The 15,679-nt window shown below is 38.2% G+C and overlaps 2 gene segments (V, D, J or C); both read left to right on the forward strand.

Annotated features, from left to right (window-relative positions):
- Positions 1–7,911: 7,911 nt before the first annotated feature.
- On the forward strand, positions 7,912–8,468 carry LOC122125454. The segment is given in 2 exon segments: positions 7,912–8,002; positions 8,113–8,468. Coding segments are annotated over 2 exon segments (432 nt in total).
- Positions 8,469–14,170: 5,702 nt separating this feature from the next.
- On the forward strand, positions 14,171–15,185 carry LOC122125388. The segment is given in 2 exon segments: positions 14,171–14,247; positions 14,770–15,185. Coding segments are annotated over 2 exon segments (417 nt in total).
- The last annotated feature ends 494 nt before the right edge of the window (positions 15,186–15,679 follow it).

The following is a 15,679-nucleotide window of genomic DNA, read 5'->3' on the forward strand; positions in this document are numbered from 1 at the left end:
TCAGCATAGAATCAACTTTTCTGTTCTAATGAACTTTTTAAATATTCAGAATTACTAGACAAACCCTATAGAAAACTAAAGCAAAACAGTCATTTGCCCTTATCCGCTCTCCCTCCACCTATCTTCCTTCTGGGTAGCCTCACTGCCCCTCCTCCTGCAGCTCTTGGAAAGGAAAAGACTCTTGAGTTTGTGTTCACTAAGCAACTGGCATGGGCAGGTGCATTAGGTTAGATTATGTGATCTCACCAACACCAACAGAGAACAAGGTGCAGTATCATGTGAGCTTCAATCAGACCTCATGAACATTCTCCAAAAGTATCCTTCTAAGTAATTATAGAGGATCATTGTGGTTATAACTATGTATCAAATATGAGGAAAATGCATTCGCAAAAAAAGAACAAAAGGAAAACTGTGAGGCTATACAACAAAATTGTTATGGGACAGGAACTTGTAACCTAATCTCAAGTAACCAAGACTGTGCTCCTTAAACCCCATCTGCCTTCCATCAGATTCCCATACTGCACTCTTCCTCTACACATTTCTACTTTGTAACTTTTTTGTTGCAAGAGGGGGACTTGAGCTCAGTAATGGATGCTTCCTCCATTGGCTGACACTCCACCAACTGAGTCAAGCCTCCAACCCTACCTTGTATTGTGGAACTTAATTGACCATTGTTTTCATGTGACAACACCTACTACATATCCTTCTTGGGTTTGAGTGAGATTTCACCATGACTGTGTGCATCAGTCTAATTATGCACTACCACAGACTGGGTAAATTTCAACAAAATCCTTTATTTTGTCTAATTCTGGTCTCAGAATTCTATTTTCCTTAAAGAATGGAAACTTGCTTAAGTGTACTATCAGGACCTACTCTGAAATTAACTATATTTCATTAAAATATTACAAGTAATATTGCTTATGTGCTATGGATGCTGGTAGCAAAGTCATACTAGGGGATGCAAATCTAAAGCTCGATCAAGATTTTTTATTTAATATCATTCTTATTATTAAATAGTTGTGCAAATGGGTTACAATTCCTTACAAGTCAGATGAATGTAACATTCTACGTATCAATGATTTTTTTGTTGTTGTTGGTCATGGAGCTTAAACTCTGGGCCTGGGTGCTGTCCCTCAGTTCTGCAGCTCAAGGCTAGAGCTCTACCACTTGAGCCACAGTGCCCACTTCCAGCCTTTTCTGTGTAAGTGGTGCTGAGGAATCGAACTCAGGGCCTCATGCATGCGAGGCAAGCATTCTACCACAAGCCATCTTCCCTGCCCCATATCAATGATTCTTAAACGATAATGTAAATATCTTCTGGATTTTTTAAAATTTATTTTTTATTGTGAAAATACTGTACAGAGGGAGTACATTTCTTTGGGGGGGGGGGCGGGTCCCGTTGTGGGACCTGAACTCTGGGCTTGGGTGCTGTCCCTCAGATCTTCAGCTCAAGGCTAGCGCTCTACCACTTGAGCCACAGCACCACTTCCGGCTTTTTTCTTTTTGCTTATGTGGTGCTGAGGAATCGAACCCAGGGCCTCAGGTATGCAAGGCAAGCACTCTACCACTGAGCCACCTTCCCAGCATTCATGCATTGTAGCCTGCTCCTTTGTTTCCCCTTCCCATCCCTTCCCAGCCTCCCCGCCCCCCCCCCCCGCACCCCCACCCAATCCTCCCTCCCCCCAACCAAACGCATTTATAAGATTATTTCTTTGTTGCTTTGTATGTCCCTCCCCCACAGTATAATCCCTGCTTTCACTGTATTTGATGTCAGTATAATTTGTGGAGGGGAAGGGGAAAAACAGTTCGTTTAAATAAGGATACAGGTGGACCCGTTGCAACAATGAGAAGTACAAGTTGCATGTCGAAATCTATCAAGATTTTTTAAATCACTATTTATTATTTAATGACTATATTTCTGACTAGTCAAATATATTGAAATTATTGAAGTTCTTCATTTCTTCATCTATAAAATGAATGACTGAACACATGTATCCTTGTCTTTACTCTCTGAATTTCTAGAGACCTTCCACATTCCAAACCCTAGTGGAAACTTCCTTCTGTATCTGGAATAAAGGTTTCCATGTAGGTAATCATCTTTCATTGGCTTTTAGCTTCTTTAGATTTATTTTATTACACAATTTTAATAATTACATGCTGCTCAGAACCAAAGCTCAGCTGAGGCCATTTAAGAAGGGAAAAAAACTGCAATATCATCCTTATCTCCCCACTTACCCACAACTCTCTCATTCCCAGGTGTGTATTTGCATATGCATGTGTATTCATGTATATGTAGATATATGCATGCAATGGAGATTACACAAAAATCAAAAAATGAAACTAAATTATTTTTAGGAAAATTGAAGAAACTGGAGATACTATATTAAGTATAACAAACCAGTCTCAGAAAGAAAAATTCTGTATTCTTTTCTAATTTGTGGAATCTAGATTTAGAAAAAAAAAGACTTATAAGAACATGTCTTAAATGGTAGAGGGCATGTCTAGCAAGGGAAGTCCCTGAGTTCAAACCCCAGTACTGTTCTCCAAAAACTATCCTGGAGACATTATTCAAGTTGCAGAAGACAAACAATACTCTGAGTTCGAATTTCAGTGCTAACTTAAATAAATAAATATATAAGAGTATATATAAAATTTCTTTGATCTATTTCCACATTCAGTATCACTCTAAAATGTATAATTATACAATGAATATGAAACATCACCTTGATACTATCTTATTATTTGTTATCATAAAGGATATTTTATGTTCTCTAATTATAGCTTGAAGTTTCTCACCATTGTATTTAATATAATTTCACCAAGTTGATTTCTACATATTTACCTGGTTATATATGTCCAGTTGAATTTCTTTTATATACCTTTACTAGTATTTCAAGAGCAAAAAAGCTTTGTACATTGCATTGATTATTATGTTAAGAATTTCCAACCTACAAATATAGAAAATTTGCAATGTATTTTTACTAGATTTGCTGTTAAACTTTATTTATATAACTAGCCTAAACTTAAATCTAAAGTAAAAATAGTAGCAAAATAAAAATGTTCAGTCTTGTCTAGCAAGAAGGATGATAAAGAGAATTCTTCAATATAAAGTTTTTCATTGGGATATTTATATTAATTAATGAAAAAGCAGAGCCACTATATCAACAGTAAAATAGTAGGATTTATTTAAACATCTATTGACTTAATTACCTTCTATTAAAACATCATTGAGGGACTAGTCTCACACTCCTTATACTATGAACAATTTGACTTAGAAGATTAATAAATTCTAGCATGAAGAACTAAATTTCTACACTCTATGATTTATGGTCTATAACCATCTTATTCATACATTATTATGCTCTTCAGGGAGACACTGTGGAGGACAAACTCAATTGTCTCTTTCCTTTGCCGCTGGCTTTCATGGTATCTCTTTAAAAAGCACTTGATGCTATCATATTAATTAATTTTCAGTGTTGCACAACTCACAGTCTTTACACACGGGGATTTCCTAATTCTATCTCTCTCAACAACTTTTTTTTTGTCAGTCATGGGCCTGAACTTTGGGCCTGTCCCTCAGCTCTTCAGCTCAAAGTTAGCACTCTATCACTTGAGCCACAGCGCCACTTCTGGCTTTTTCTGCTTATGTGGAGCTGAGGAATCAAACTCAGGGCCTCATGCATGTGCGGCAAGTACTCTACCACTGAGCCACCTTCCCAGCCCTCTCAACAACTTTTTAAGCTCTGAAATTAGAATGTCTGTTTTTGGCTGGTAATTGATTCTGTATTTTAAAATTCTTTTGTTTGCACTCAGAAGATATAGATGTGATAATAAGTATTAAAGTAAAGTACTTTTCTACAGATTTCAAAACTAATTCAAGTTGTGGTAAATGATGGATAACATAACAATTAACCCTACCAATTCTTTTAGGTTATTGTCTAAAAGTAAATATGAATTGTGTGTTCATAGTGCTGTGCAATAATACCTATCTAGAATTCTTTCATCTTGTAAACTGAAACACTCTGCTATACGTTATTCTTACACTCTGCACCTTTGGATCTACTATGCCTTCTCCTCATATATAAACACAAGGTTGCAGCCAATTATCCAGAATTTCCCTCTAGTGTAGTTCAATGTAGGTTCTGGCAATGTTATTTGAAGGATGGTGGATATGAAAAGGGATGTGTGAACCAAAACAGTATCTGGGCCTGAGAATCTCACATAATTTGTCCAAGTAATTATTAACAGATTGTCTCTGGATTCATGAGCCCCTTTGTCTGAATCTGTGGAGATTGATTACCAGGAAAAAATATTGGCTAGGACTCTGTAAAAAGCATCCTTCATGATCAAGAGACATTGAAATACATCAGTCTGTGGCCTGGATCCCAAAATTGGTCACCTTGTCTAGAGCTGAACTGTAGAGGAAGAAGACATCAATCCCAGACCATTTTATAAGAAGTTAGTAATTTTATTTATGGTGTTCTTCTGCATAGGACTCACACCTTTTCTATGAATTACTATGAAATTTGGAAGTTCTGATTTGAGTACTGATTATAAAGAGTAGATTTTCTCTCTGAAACACCTTTGAGGATCACGGTTCCAGGCCAGCCAGGAAAAGACCCTGAGACTCTTATCTCCAATTTAGCACCAAAATGCCAGACATGAAACATTGATTTAAAAGGTAGATCTCTAGACTTGAGCACAAAAGCCCAGAGACAATGCCTAACCTCTAAGTTTAAGGCCAAGGACTGCCACACACATAAAGAATGGCATTCTTACAATTATTCCACCAAAGACCATCTATTCATATTTCAGCTTCATTTGACAAATATTAATTAGGTACCCAGTAGATGTCAGTCACTGTTCTAGGTTTTGGGGAACACTGTAACAGAACAAAAACAAAAACAAAAGCAAAAAAAGCAACAGAATCACTCCATACTGATTTCACTTTACTACTTCCTATGAGTTCAACAGCAAACATTTGTAGGCATATCAGTAGATTATGGGCTAGCTGACAATAAGTGTATGAAAATATAATGTCCTTTTAAAATGTTAAAATATGCCAAGTAATTTATGTTTTCTTGGTTACACAGACTGCCAGGAATGCTCTACACAAAAGTGTTTTCATTTCAAGTACAATCCTAAGAGAAAAATAAAAGAAAAAGAAAAGTGAAAAGGATAAATGAAAAATATTTTCATATTTACAAAGTAGAGTTGAAGACTGATATATACCTTCTAAAGGAGGTAAATGTTGTGGTGTAGAAATTAAAGATATGGGGGGGGGGGAGATGGGAAGGGATGGTAAGAGGAAACGAAGAGATAAGAGGAAACAAAGCTTGATAAGATTAGCTTGCCCATGTAATTATAACCCCTCTGTACCGTATTTTCACAATTAAATAAAGGTATGTAGGCCATGTAGAAATTAGAAGCCTCTGCTTATCGATAATGGATCATTTTTTTAACTTTTTTTTGTGTTTATTGAAAGATTAAAATTGGGGCTATGTCTATTTTACAATATGCTAACTGCTAATTCTGCTTCTGTAAACCTGCTTAAGCTAACACTGACCCTTCCCCTCCCGGAAATAAGTAAAAAGTTACAAAGTCCAGATGCAGGCCCAGGGACAAGGTCTGCAAACATAGATAAAGAACAAAAGAGTATGTTCTTCTAAATTCCTGTTTAGAAGCTCTCAGCAAGGGGCTCAAAATAAAGACCATCTGGCGAGCCCAGCAAACTAGGGAGCCTGTAACTATGTGGACACTTGTTACAAAACTTCCCGCGCAGAGCTGAGCCAATCCTGGGGAGCCTGGGGTCTTATGCTAATCCTGTGGTTTTTGTCTTTAAAAGTGCCTGTAACCACTGCTCGGGGCTTCCAGTCTGTCTTGGACAGGGAGCCCGTTTGCTGCAAATGCCTAATAAAATCCTCTTGCTTGTTGCATCTGCTGGTTTGGAGTCTTGGTTCTTGGGGTGCCCTCCCATTGAAGAAAGCATCCCAGTGGGACTGGGGTCTTTCATTTATAAAGCCAAACTGTAACTCCACTTCTGCTACTAACTAAAAGTGTGACTCGCATCTTTTCTTCTATTCCCCAAGCTTCCTGTCAACAGTCCCTAAGCAGAAGGCCCCAGAAAAAACTTCTGGAGAGTCCATTGCCAAAATAGACAAAGAGCCCAAGTGTGCAAGCTCAAGTCTTTCCCCCTTCCCCTTCTGGTGTGGACTGGCATTCAGAGCCGTGCTCCAGCATCCCGACCTTGAACATGGTCCTGACCTGTCAGTGTATTGTTCTTTCGCTCAAATAAAATTAAATAAAAATTAAAAACCACAGTGGTTTTGGGGTCCTAATGTCTATTAATTCCTGGGCACCCTTACAGTCAAGAGAATTTTGAAATGTACTAGTCATTGCAAACAAGGGAAACCATGGGACCTATGTTTCTTTGGGCCTGGCTTACTTCACTTAATATAATTTTTCCAAGTCTTTCCACTTCCTAACAAATGGGGTGATGTCATTCTTTCTGACAGAAGCATAGAATTACATTGTGTATATACACCACATTTTCTTGATACATTCATCTACTGAGGGGCTTCTGGGTTGGTTCCATATCTTAGCTATGATGAATAATGATGCCACAAACATAGTTGTGCTGGTAGCTTTAGTATAGCCTTGTTTGTGGTCTTTTGGGTAAATGCCCAAAAGTGGCATTGCTGTGTCATAGGGGAGCTCTATGTAGGCTCTTTTGAGGAACGTCCATACTGTTATCCAAAGTGGTTGAACAAGTTGACACTCCCACCAACAATTCAGTAGGGTTCTCTTTTGTCCACATCCCCTCCAGCATCTGTTCTTGCTAGATTTCTTGATTATAGCCATTCTAACTGGGTTGAGGTGGAATCGCCACATTGTCTTGATCTGCACTTCTTTTATAGCTAGAGAAGTTGATCCATTCTTATTTCCTCTTCAGAGAAGTCTCTCTTTAAGTCATTAGCCCACTTATTTATTGGGCAGTTGTTTCTTTGAGAATTAGTTATTGGGGGATTTAGTTTTTTGAGTTCTAAGTATATTTTAGATATGAGACCCTTGTCCATTGTATGACTAGTGAAGGTGGGCTTTCTATTGATCTTGCTAGCTATGTCCTTTGCCATGCAGACGCTCTGCAGTTTCATGCAATCCTATTTGTCCAACCTTTCTTTGATTTGTTGTTTCTGGGTCTCTATTAAGAAAATCTCCCCTGTGCCAAGGAGCCCTAAAATTTCTCCTATTCCTTCCTGTAATGATTTTATTTCAAGGTCTTTGATCCATTTGGAGTTGATTCTGGTGCTAGTACATCTCTAGGACAAGCAAAGAAGGTCAAAGGCTTTGTACATGTGACCATATGAGATGATGTTAAGTGAAATGTACCCCAAGACAGGGACAGGAGTAGTTTTTTCTTTGTTGCTATTGTTTTAAATGTATTTATAATGTACTATGTGATTCTTTTGTTTTGTATGTTCTTCCCCCATGGAATAACCCCTGTTTTTACTGTATTTGGGGAAGGGAAGGGATATAGCGGAATGCTTAAATGGGGGTTCAGGTCGACCCATTGTGACAATGAGATGCACAGGACACTATGCTGAAAATGAACTTTACAATGTCGGGGGTGGGGCCTGGAGGAGTTGGAGAGATAGGAAGGGAAGGGATTGTTGGGGAAAAAGAAAGGAGGTAACAATACTCGATCGGAAATGTACTCATAACCCTACTCATCTAACTGTAACCCATCTGTACAGTATTTTTACAATAAAAATATATTTTAAAAAGAGAATTTTGAAAGGCATTCAGTTAAGCATTCAGCACAATTCAGTCCCTGTTCACCAGGGGGAGCAACTTCATAGCACCACTCATATCCTGACTGCATTGAAGGTTAAGTTTAATCAGTTCTCTTTCATTTGAACATAGTGTATGGGAAGATTATTTATGCAATACTCTAAGATGTGTGCTTCTCCAAGCTTAGTAACTGTGATACTCTTACTACTTGGTAAGTAACATGCCAATTTTTTATTCTTTCTATTGCAAGCAAAAATTTTAACCTTAAGCTTACTTAAGGTCTCTATTCACAAAGTGACACACATCTCTTTTCCCTCCCAGGAAGGACTCATGGAAATTCAGTGACCCAGACACAAGGGCAAGTGATGGTGCTGGAAGGGGCTTCCCTAAGGATAAACTGCACTTACACAACCACAGGATATCCTTCTCTCTTCTGGTATGTTCAGTATCCCGGAGAAGGTCCACAACTCCTCCTGAAAGCCATGACAGCCAATGACAAAGGCAGCCACAAAGGATTTACAGCCAGTTATGACAGAGAAGCCACCTCTTTCCATTTGGAGAAAACTGCTGTCCTGGAGTCAGACATGGCTGTGTACTACTGTGCTCTAAGTGACACAGTGACAGAAACCACAGGGGAAGCTGAACACAAACTGAGCATGACAGTTCCTAGCAGCTGAGCGGCTATGTCAGAGATGCCTATAGCTTCAGCACATTTATCTGCTGATGAAAATCATACAAATATCAGAGAAAAGAAACAAGAAATGGACATCCCTATGCCTCGCTGTGCAGCAGTGAAACTGAGAGCAGCATCTGGCTATTGAGTCTGATGGACAGAAAGATGGAAAAGCTTTTAGGAGTTTCATTCAAGCTTTTCTTGTAATAACTGCTTGGGAAACGGTGTCTTTCAGAGGTCTATAAAGAGGACAGATTATTGTAATCTCCTATGTAGGTCTGGAATTTCCACAGGGAGCTGAGAGTTGTTGTGCTCATTTGTGGTCACCATTTTTAGAAGAATGTATAAAAAGTAGTTTTAATACATCTCCTCTGTGTGGTTTCCATTTAGACAGGGTGTGTAACTGTCTGTGTGTAGCAGAGCCTTTCATTTATGAGGACCCAGAACAAAACACCTGCCATTCTCAACTACAATTACCAAGTTCTTAATTGCTTTGGTTCTAGCAATATCCTGAGGAAGGATATCTCTCTTTAGTGTTAATTCCTTCTGCTCAGAAGATAAAAGGTTATTGATAAACCTAGAAATAATACAGTCCACAGTGTTCTGAACATTCCAGCCTCTCATCCTGTTGATGTACCTTCCTTCTGCACTTTGAAGGTCAACATTTCCAAAACATCTGAAGGCTGAACCATATCACTCTACCTGAGCCACATTGCAGATCCAGGCCTGGCCTTAAGGTAAACAGTGAAAGTTTCTGCATTTATTTTTTCCTGGAAATTATCATCAGCTTTTATTTCATGTCTTTTTATTTTAAAATTAGTGTACAGAGGGGTTACAATTAAATGATTTAAAATAATTTAAGGTGGGATTTTTCCCTTTATAACCAGTGTCTCCAAAGAGTGTGTTTATAACATATCAACTACTTTATGTGATGAATCTGAACTTACCTCGAATTAAATTCCTTTTTCTACTATTTCATTCTTTGAAATGATAGGCTACTGATTTCTCTGAATTTTGCCTTTTTCACAGCCCAGCCAGACCTTGTGGAAGCAAGTAACATGAAAGCATCAATTAGTTCAGAACCACAAACACTCCATCTCCAGCTAAAGTCCCATCAGAAGTTAAGCCTAGTAAGACAGAAAACATTTAAACTGTAACTAGTCTCCTCGGTAAGACAGGAAACATTTCAACTGTAACTAGTCTCCTCTACCCAAACAATATGTAATTGTTATAGTAGTTGTAAAACACCAAGAAAACAGAAAAGTAAGTAAATCCTGGTATGAAAACTAAATGGTACTTTGTGTATGTGTTTATGTTTGTGTGGGGTGGAACAGCCATGGGGTAAAACTCAATGCCTGGCACTTTCCCTGAGTTTTTTGTTGTTTGTTTGTTTCCCACAGGGCTAGAACTCTACTACTTAAGCCACAGCTCCACTTCTGACATTTTTTTGCCAGTCTTAAGGTGTGAACTCAGGCCTTGACAATGTCAGTGGGCCTCTTTGTGCTCAAGGCTAGCACTCTACCACTTGAGCCACAGAGCCACTTCTGGCTTTTTTGAATAGCTTATTGGAAATAAAAGTCTCAGAGCGACTTTTCTGCCCAGGCTGGCTTCAAACTGCGATCGTCAGATCTCAAACTCCTTAGTAGCTAGGATTACAGGCCACATGCACCTAGCTTCCACTTCTGACATTTTGTTTGGTGGCTAATTGGAGATAAGTTTGTCACCAACCTTTCTACTTAAGGTAGCTTTGAACTCCAATTTTCAGATCTCAGTCTCCTGAGAAGCTAGGATACTAGTTGTATGCTAATGGTGCTGCCAGGCACCATTAACAGTATTTTAACTGTACATCTTGATAGTCTATAAATGGCCATACACAATCCCACTATAGATTTCTGCTACTGATAGAAATAGAAGTGGCTTGTAATTAAAGCACAGAGCTTGGGTGCTTTGATTGTGAAAAGTTTGTTGAAAGAGTAATGCAAATGATACAACCCAGAACTCTATTAAGTCAGTAAGATCGCCATGAAGGGGAAATTACTCAAAAGAATTTCACATGAGTGATTCAGCAACATATTTTAAACATTCAAGAGAAAGAATCCTCAAACCTGGTGATAGGTAAGTTGACATTATCCAGCTTAAAGAGGAAAGAAATAGAAGTAGAGACTGAGATATTTGAGACATTATCAAATATGGAGACATAGGGATAATAGTAATCCTAGAAGGGGAAGGGAGAGGGTAGAGTAAAGAATGAATAAATGAATCAATGACCAAAACTTCCCCAATTCAGTGGAAGACTGAATGTATATATCCTTGAAGCTCAAAATGTGCCGTAAGGATAATGACTAAGAAGTCTATATTACACACTGTAATCCATCAGTTGAAGACAAGAAGAAGCTGAAAATGATGAAAAATATGACAGAGAAGTGACATGCTATGGACTTTCAATTTTCATCAGACATCATGGATGTCATAACGCATTGGAATGACATATGCAAAAGGCTGAAAATAGCAAACAAAACAAACAAAAACAAAACATTTCAACCAGTGCCTCTATATCTTATAAAATGTCAAAAAGAAAAAGAAAACTGGAATATCTAAAGATATTCAAGGCATATAGAGTTCATCATGTATAAACCTTACCTCTAGGGAGCTCTAGAGCTGAGCTGTGAGACCAGGAAAGGTTTTAGAGGTTGGAAGGCTACCTCCTCAGTACTCAGAAGGTTGACAACTGGGCCTTGCAAAGGTCAAAACAGGCAAGGCAAGAAAAATGTGTAAGTTAAAACTAACTGGACCCGATGTTGTATAAGTCACAGTTGACTGGCCCCTATAATGCTTGAAGCAATGGGAATATGATGAATGTGTTATGGTCACTGCTTCTCACTGCTCCCTAGCTATAGGGAGTTATTACTATGTACACAAATTAGGTCTTATGTCAAAAACTGTAACCACAAGATAGATTAATACCTTGTTTTCTGCACATACCTTTAGTAACCTTCTCTGTGCTGAACTAAATAAATAAATTCACTTATGGGAGCTTGGGGTTCAAAAGCCAGTGAGAGATGGACCCTATGATACCTGGATTTTCTATCCTCTGCTCCCTTTCTCATTTCTTGGGCTGTGATATCCCATTGTGTTATCACTGGTTGCCATTAGCAACACTGATGTACAGGAAATGCTGTAGGAAGTGATCTGGACTGAAATGAAACAGCACTGGGCACCAGTTTGGAACTATAGCAAACAAAGAACAATGGGTCATGATCATATAGATGATTAGAAATCTGGTATCTTATTTTGTTTTATTCATTTTTTCCTATATAATTTAAAAGACAAATGTGTACAACACAGAGATGAACAGAATAGGAAAAGCTCTATATTATGGATTTCTACCTATATAAAGGTTTCCTTCATTCATATTTTTAAAATACAGTATATATAATACAATGGCCCAAATAACTACCATTGGTTTTGGTATTTAACTTAAGATAATTGTAATTGTCTTGGATTGGAAACTGGCATTTTTGTATTTTGATGCTCACAAGTTGTGTCTGAAAATGATCGGCACAAAGAAAGATGACTGTAGATTTCTTTGGTGATTAATGGCTATAACTCCACCGAAGGCACTGGGAAGAATTCTGTCTCCTTTCACATCATCAGGCATGTGAGTTCTGAAGGACAGTTTTGATGGCAAATAAGTTGCATCATATTGCCAGTGCTGATGTGGCTCTTTGGTCTACTTTCACATTAATGTATTCATACTATTTTTCCTGCTTCCTAGTAAAAATGTTGCTTTGGGGCTATATCCCATATTTAAAGTTCTATGTTTCATTTTCACTCTTGTCTAGTATGTTATGGTTGTGTTCACATGCTGCTGGAACTCCTCCTTTAGACTGTACATTTACCGAGACAAGCTATTTTACTTTTTCCTTTTTTGGTCAAGTGCAGTGAACTCTTGAAGGAATGAATTTTGCTATGAACAGCTTTTCTCTCTGTTTCCGGTGCATTTCTTGGGGAGAAAGGGAAGGGTCTGACTAAACAATCTTTTCTGGGTACTGATTTTGTGTTTCTTGAGTAGACAGGGCCTTCTGCCTTGTTAGTCAGTGTTCCTCTCATTCTGCAAGGCCATGGAGTAGGTCATGGAACAAACTAGGGACAACAGTTCCTATGTTTGTTTTACTGTAGTTGAACATTGTAGGCATACAGAACATGGATCCGCCATAGCTCTTAGAGATCAACTCTTAGAAATCACAATTATATTCTAATGAAGAAATAAGATAATTTGAACAGATTCACGTGATACAGCTGTATTTAAAGTCTAAGTATGGAATCCAGCTCTAGTCCTACTGCATCAACCTAAATCAGTCCTCTTTCCAAAAAATGTGTAATTGATGGAAAAGGAAAGAACAATTCTGAGCAGTTAAGTCCTAACCTTATTTGTTAAAATGTTTCCAAGTCAAAACTACATTGAGATTCAATCACACTCTAGTTAGAATGGATATGAAAATATGCGACAGATGCTTGTAAGGATTTAGAGGCAAAGGAACCCTTATATGCTGTTGGTAAAAATTTAAATTAATCCAGCTTTCTTTGTAAGTCAGTGTTGACATCCCTCTGAACATTAAAAAGAGATATATCATATGGTTGAACTATGTTTTTCTAGGTTTATGCCCAGCCAAATGAAAGTAAGCAGATAAAAATGTATCTGAACACTCATTCATTATTACACAACTCATAATGACCAAGTTGTGCAATCAGCCTTAGTGTTTTGCAGTGGACAAATAATATAAGGAAAATATAGCATTTGCATAACATTCAAGGATAAAGAAGAATGAAATGAAGCATTTTGAAGAAGAAAGTGTAGAACTAGAATTCAGTGTGTTTAATAAAATAATCCAAGTTCAGAAAGACATGTGCCACCAGTTTTCTCTCATTTATGCATTCTAGAGAGAAAAATAAACATGGAAGTCAAAGGGAGCTACTAGGAAGAAAAGGGGTTGGGAAGGAGTATGGTTAAGGATTAAAGCAATAATGATACCAAAATACATGTATTAAAATATCACAAACCATTATTTTATAAAGTTAATATAAACTTTGTAAAATAAAATTTAAAATAAATGCTGCTCCAACTGTGAGAAGAAATTATGTTAGCTAAGCCAAATTTTAAGACATTCTGTTTTAAAATGATATTTTAAATTCCAGGAATTAAAAAATGAAAGCAGGAGCGTGTGTTGGGGTGCCTTGGCAGAAGAGATCTGCAATGTGAAATGGTCCCTGATCTCATAAACCTCACCCAGATTTCTATAGTAGAAGAGTTATGAGTGATTTTCAGTGCAGGAAAGTGGTATTTGGAAGTCACTCCTCCAACTCAGAAAAGAGCTGACATCTGATAGGAAATACATGCACAGAAAAATGACAAACAGATTGATTTGGAGAAAAGTCTCAATTTTAATTTAATTATATGTCTGATTTTTAATTTAAAAGTCCACTGGAGAAAATTTTGCCCTTTGAATATAAGTGAGAAGCCACAAGATGGCAGTGTCTTCTCAGGGACGTGGAGGATAGCTCACAAAAGCTTCTGAGTGTGAGTAAAGGGGAGGAGAAGGCTGTGTAAAGATCCTCTCTTCTGATTGGTAGATGGGATTCTTGAGAAACCAATAACTGGAAATAACCTGAATGAGTCTCATTTTTCTTTTAGGCTTTGTTATCTGAGTCATCCATGAATCAGGGGGAAAAAATAATGAGATCCTTTAGTATCTTTTCAGTGACCTGGTGGCTTCACATGAGCTGTGAGTTAGTCTTTTTTTTTTTTTTTCTTATGTTCCTATGCTTTCCTTTCTTTCCTTTCCTTTCCTTTCTTTCTTTCTTTCTTTCTTTCTTCCTCCCCTGTTCTTTCTTTTCCAGTCCTGAGGTTTGAACTGAGCCTGAGTGCTATCCCTGACCTCCTTTTGCTCAATGCTAGCACTCTACCATTTGAGCCACAACTCGACTTCTTGCTCTTTTGTGATTAATTATAGATAAGCATCTAAAAACTTTCCTGCCTGGGCTGGCTTAGAACTATGATCCTCAGATCTCAGTTTCCTGAAGCTAGGATTACAGGCATGAGCCACAGGTACCTGGCATGAGTTAGTATCTCTATGGGAACATAAAGTTCAGTTTTGGGAGTTGTTGTCTGTCACGGGTCTATGAGGAAAAACATGAAGGCACTCATCACTCGATAAGAGTGGAGGCCCATAGAAAGATAAATTACAATCTGCAAATGGAGCTTCCACTATCCAACCACTATGTGTGACCTTCGTCTTTCTGCACAGGGGTGAGCTGTCAACAGAAAGAGGTGGAGCAGCATCCTGAGTCCCTCAGTGTTCCAGAAGGAGCTACCGCTTGTCTCAACTGCACTTACAGAGACAGTGCTTCTCAGTACTTCTGGTGGTACAGACAGTATTCCGGGAAGGGCCCTGAACTGCTGGTGTTTGCATACTCTAATGGTGATAAACAGGAGGGAAGATTCACAGCACATCTCAATAGAGGCAGCCTTTATCTTTCTCTGCACATCAGAGACTCCCAGTCCAGTGACTCAGCCACCTACCTCTGTGCAGTGAGTGCACAGTGCTCCCCTGACACCTGCAGACTGAACCCAAATCTATGGGGGCCCCAGTAAGGCCTGAGCTGCAGCACAGACCCCAGAGCAGAGAAATTCTGCTACATTCTAGATGCTGTAGGAGTTAAGAGCAATAGCAGGGAGGGTTTGAGTAATTGAATATTTCCCTTAAGGCTTTGGTGGGAGGGGATTGGATGGGGGGGTGGGGGGAGGATGGGAAGGACTGGGAAGGGGAAACAAAGGAGGAGGCTACAATGCTTGATAAGAATTGTACTCATTATCTTGCCCATGTAATTGTAACCCCTCTGTACAGTATTTTCACAATAAAAATAAATAAAAATTAAAAAATACTCATAACAAAAAAATAAAAATATATTTCCCTTAAGGTAAATTAAAAACACAATATTATTCTAGTCAAAATATTTTTCTATTTTCTCTTTTCATTCTCATTTATTTTTTATATGCCAGTCTTTGGGCTAGAAGTAGGCTATGCATACTGTTCCTAAGTGTTTTTGCTCAATGCTAACACTTCTCCACTTAAATTACAGCTCAACATATAGCTTTTAGTGATTGAGATAAGTGTTTCGCAGACTTTCTTGCCCAGGTTGGCTTCTACTCTCCAT

This window comes from Dipodomys spectabilis, unplaced genomic scaffold, assembly GCF_019054845.1.
Source record: "Dipodomys spectabilis isolate Male_0828 unplaced genomic scaffold, ASM1905484v1 ptg000265l, whole genome shotgun sequence".
NCBI classification, from domain to species: domain Eukaryota; kingdom Metazoa; phylum Chordata; class Mammalia; order Rodentia; family Heteromyidae; genus Dipodomys; species Dipodomys spectabilis.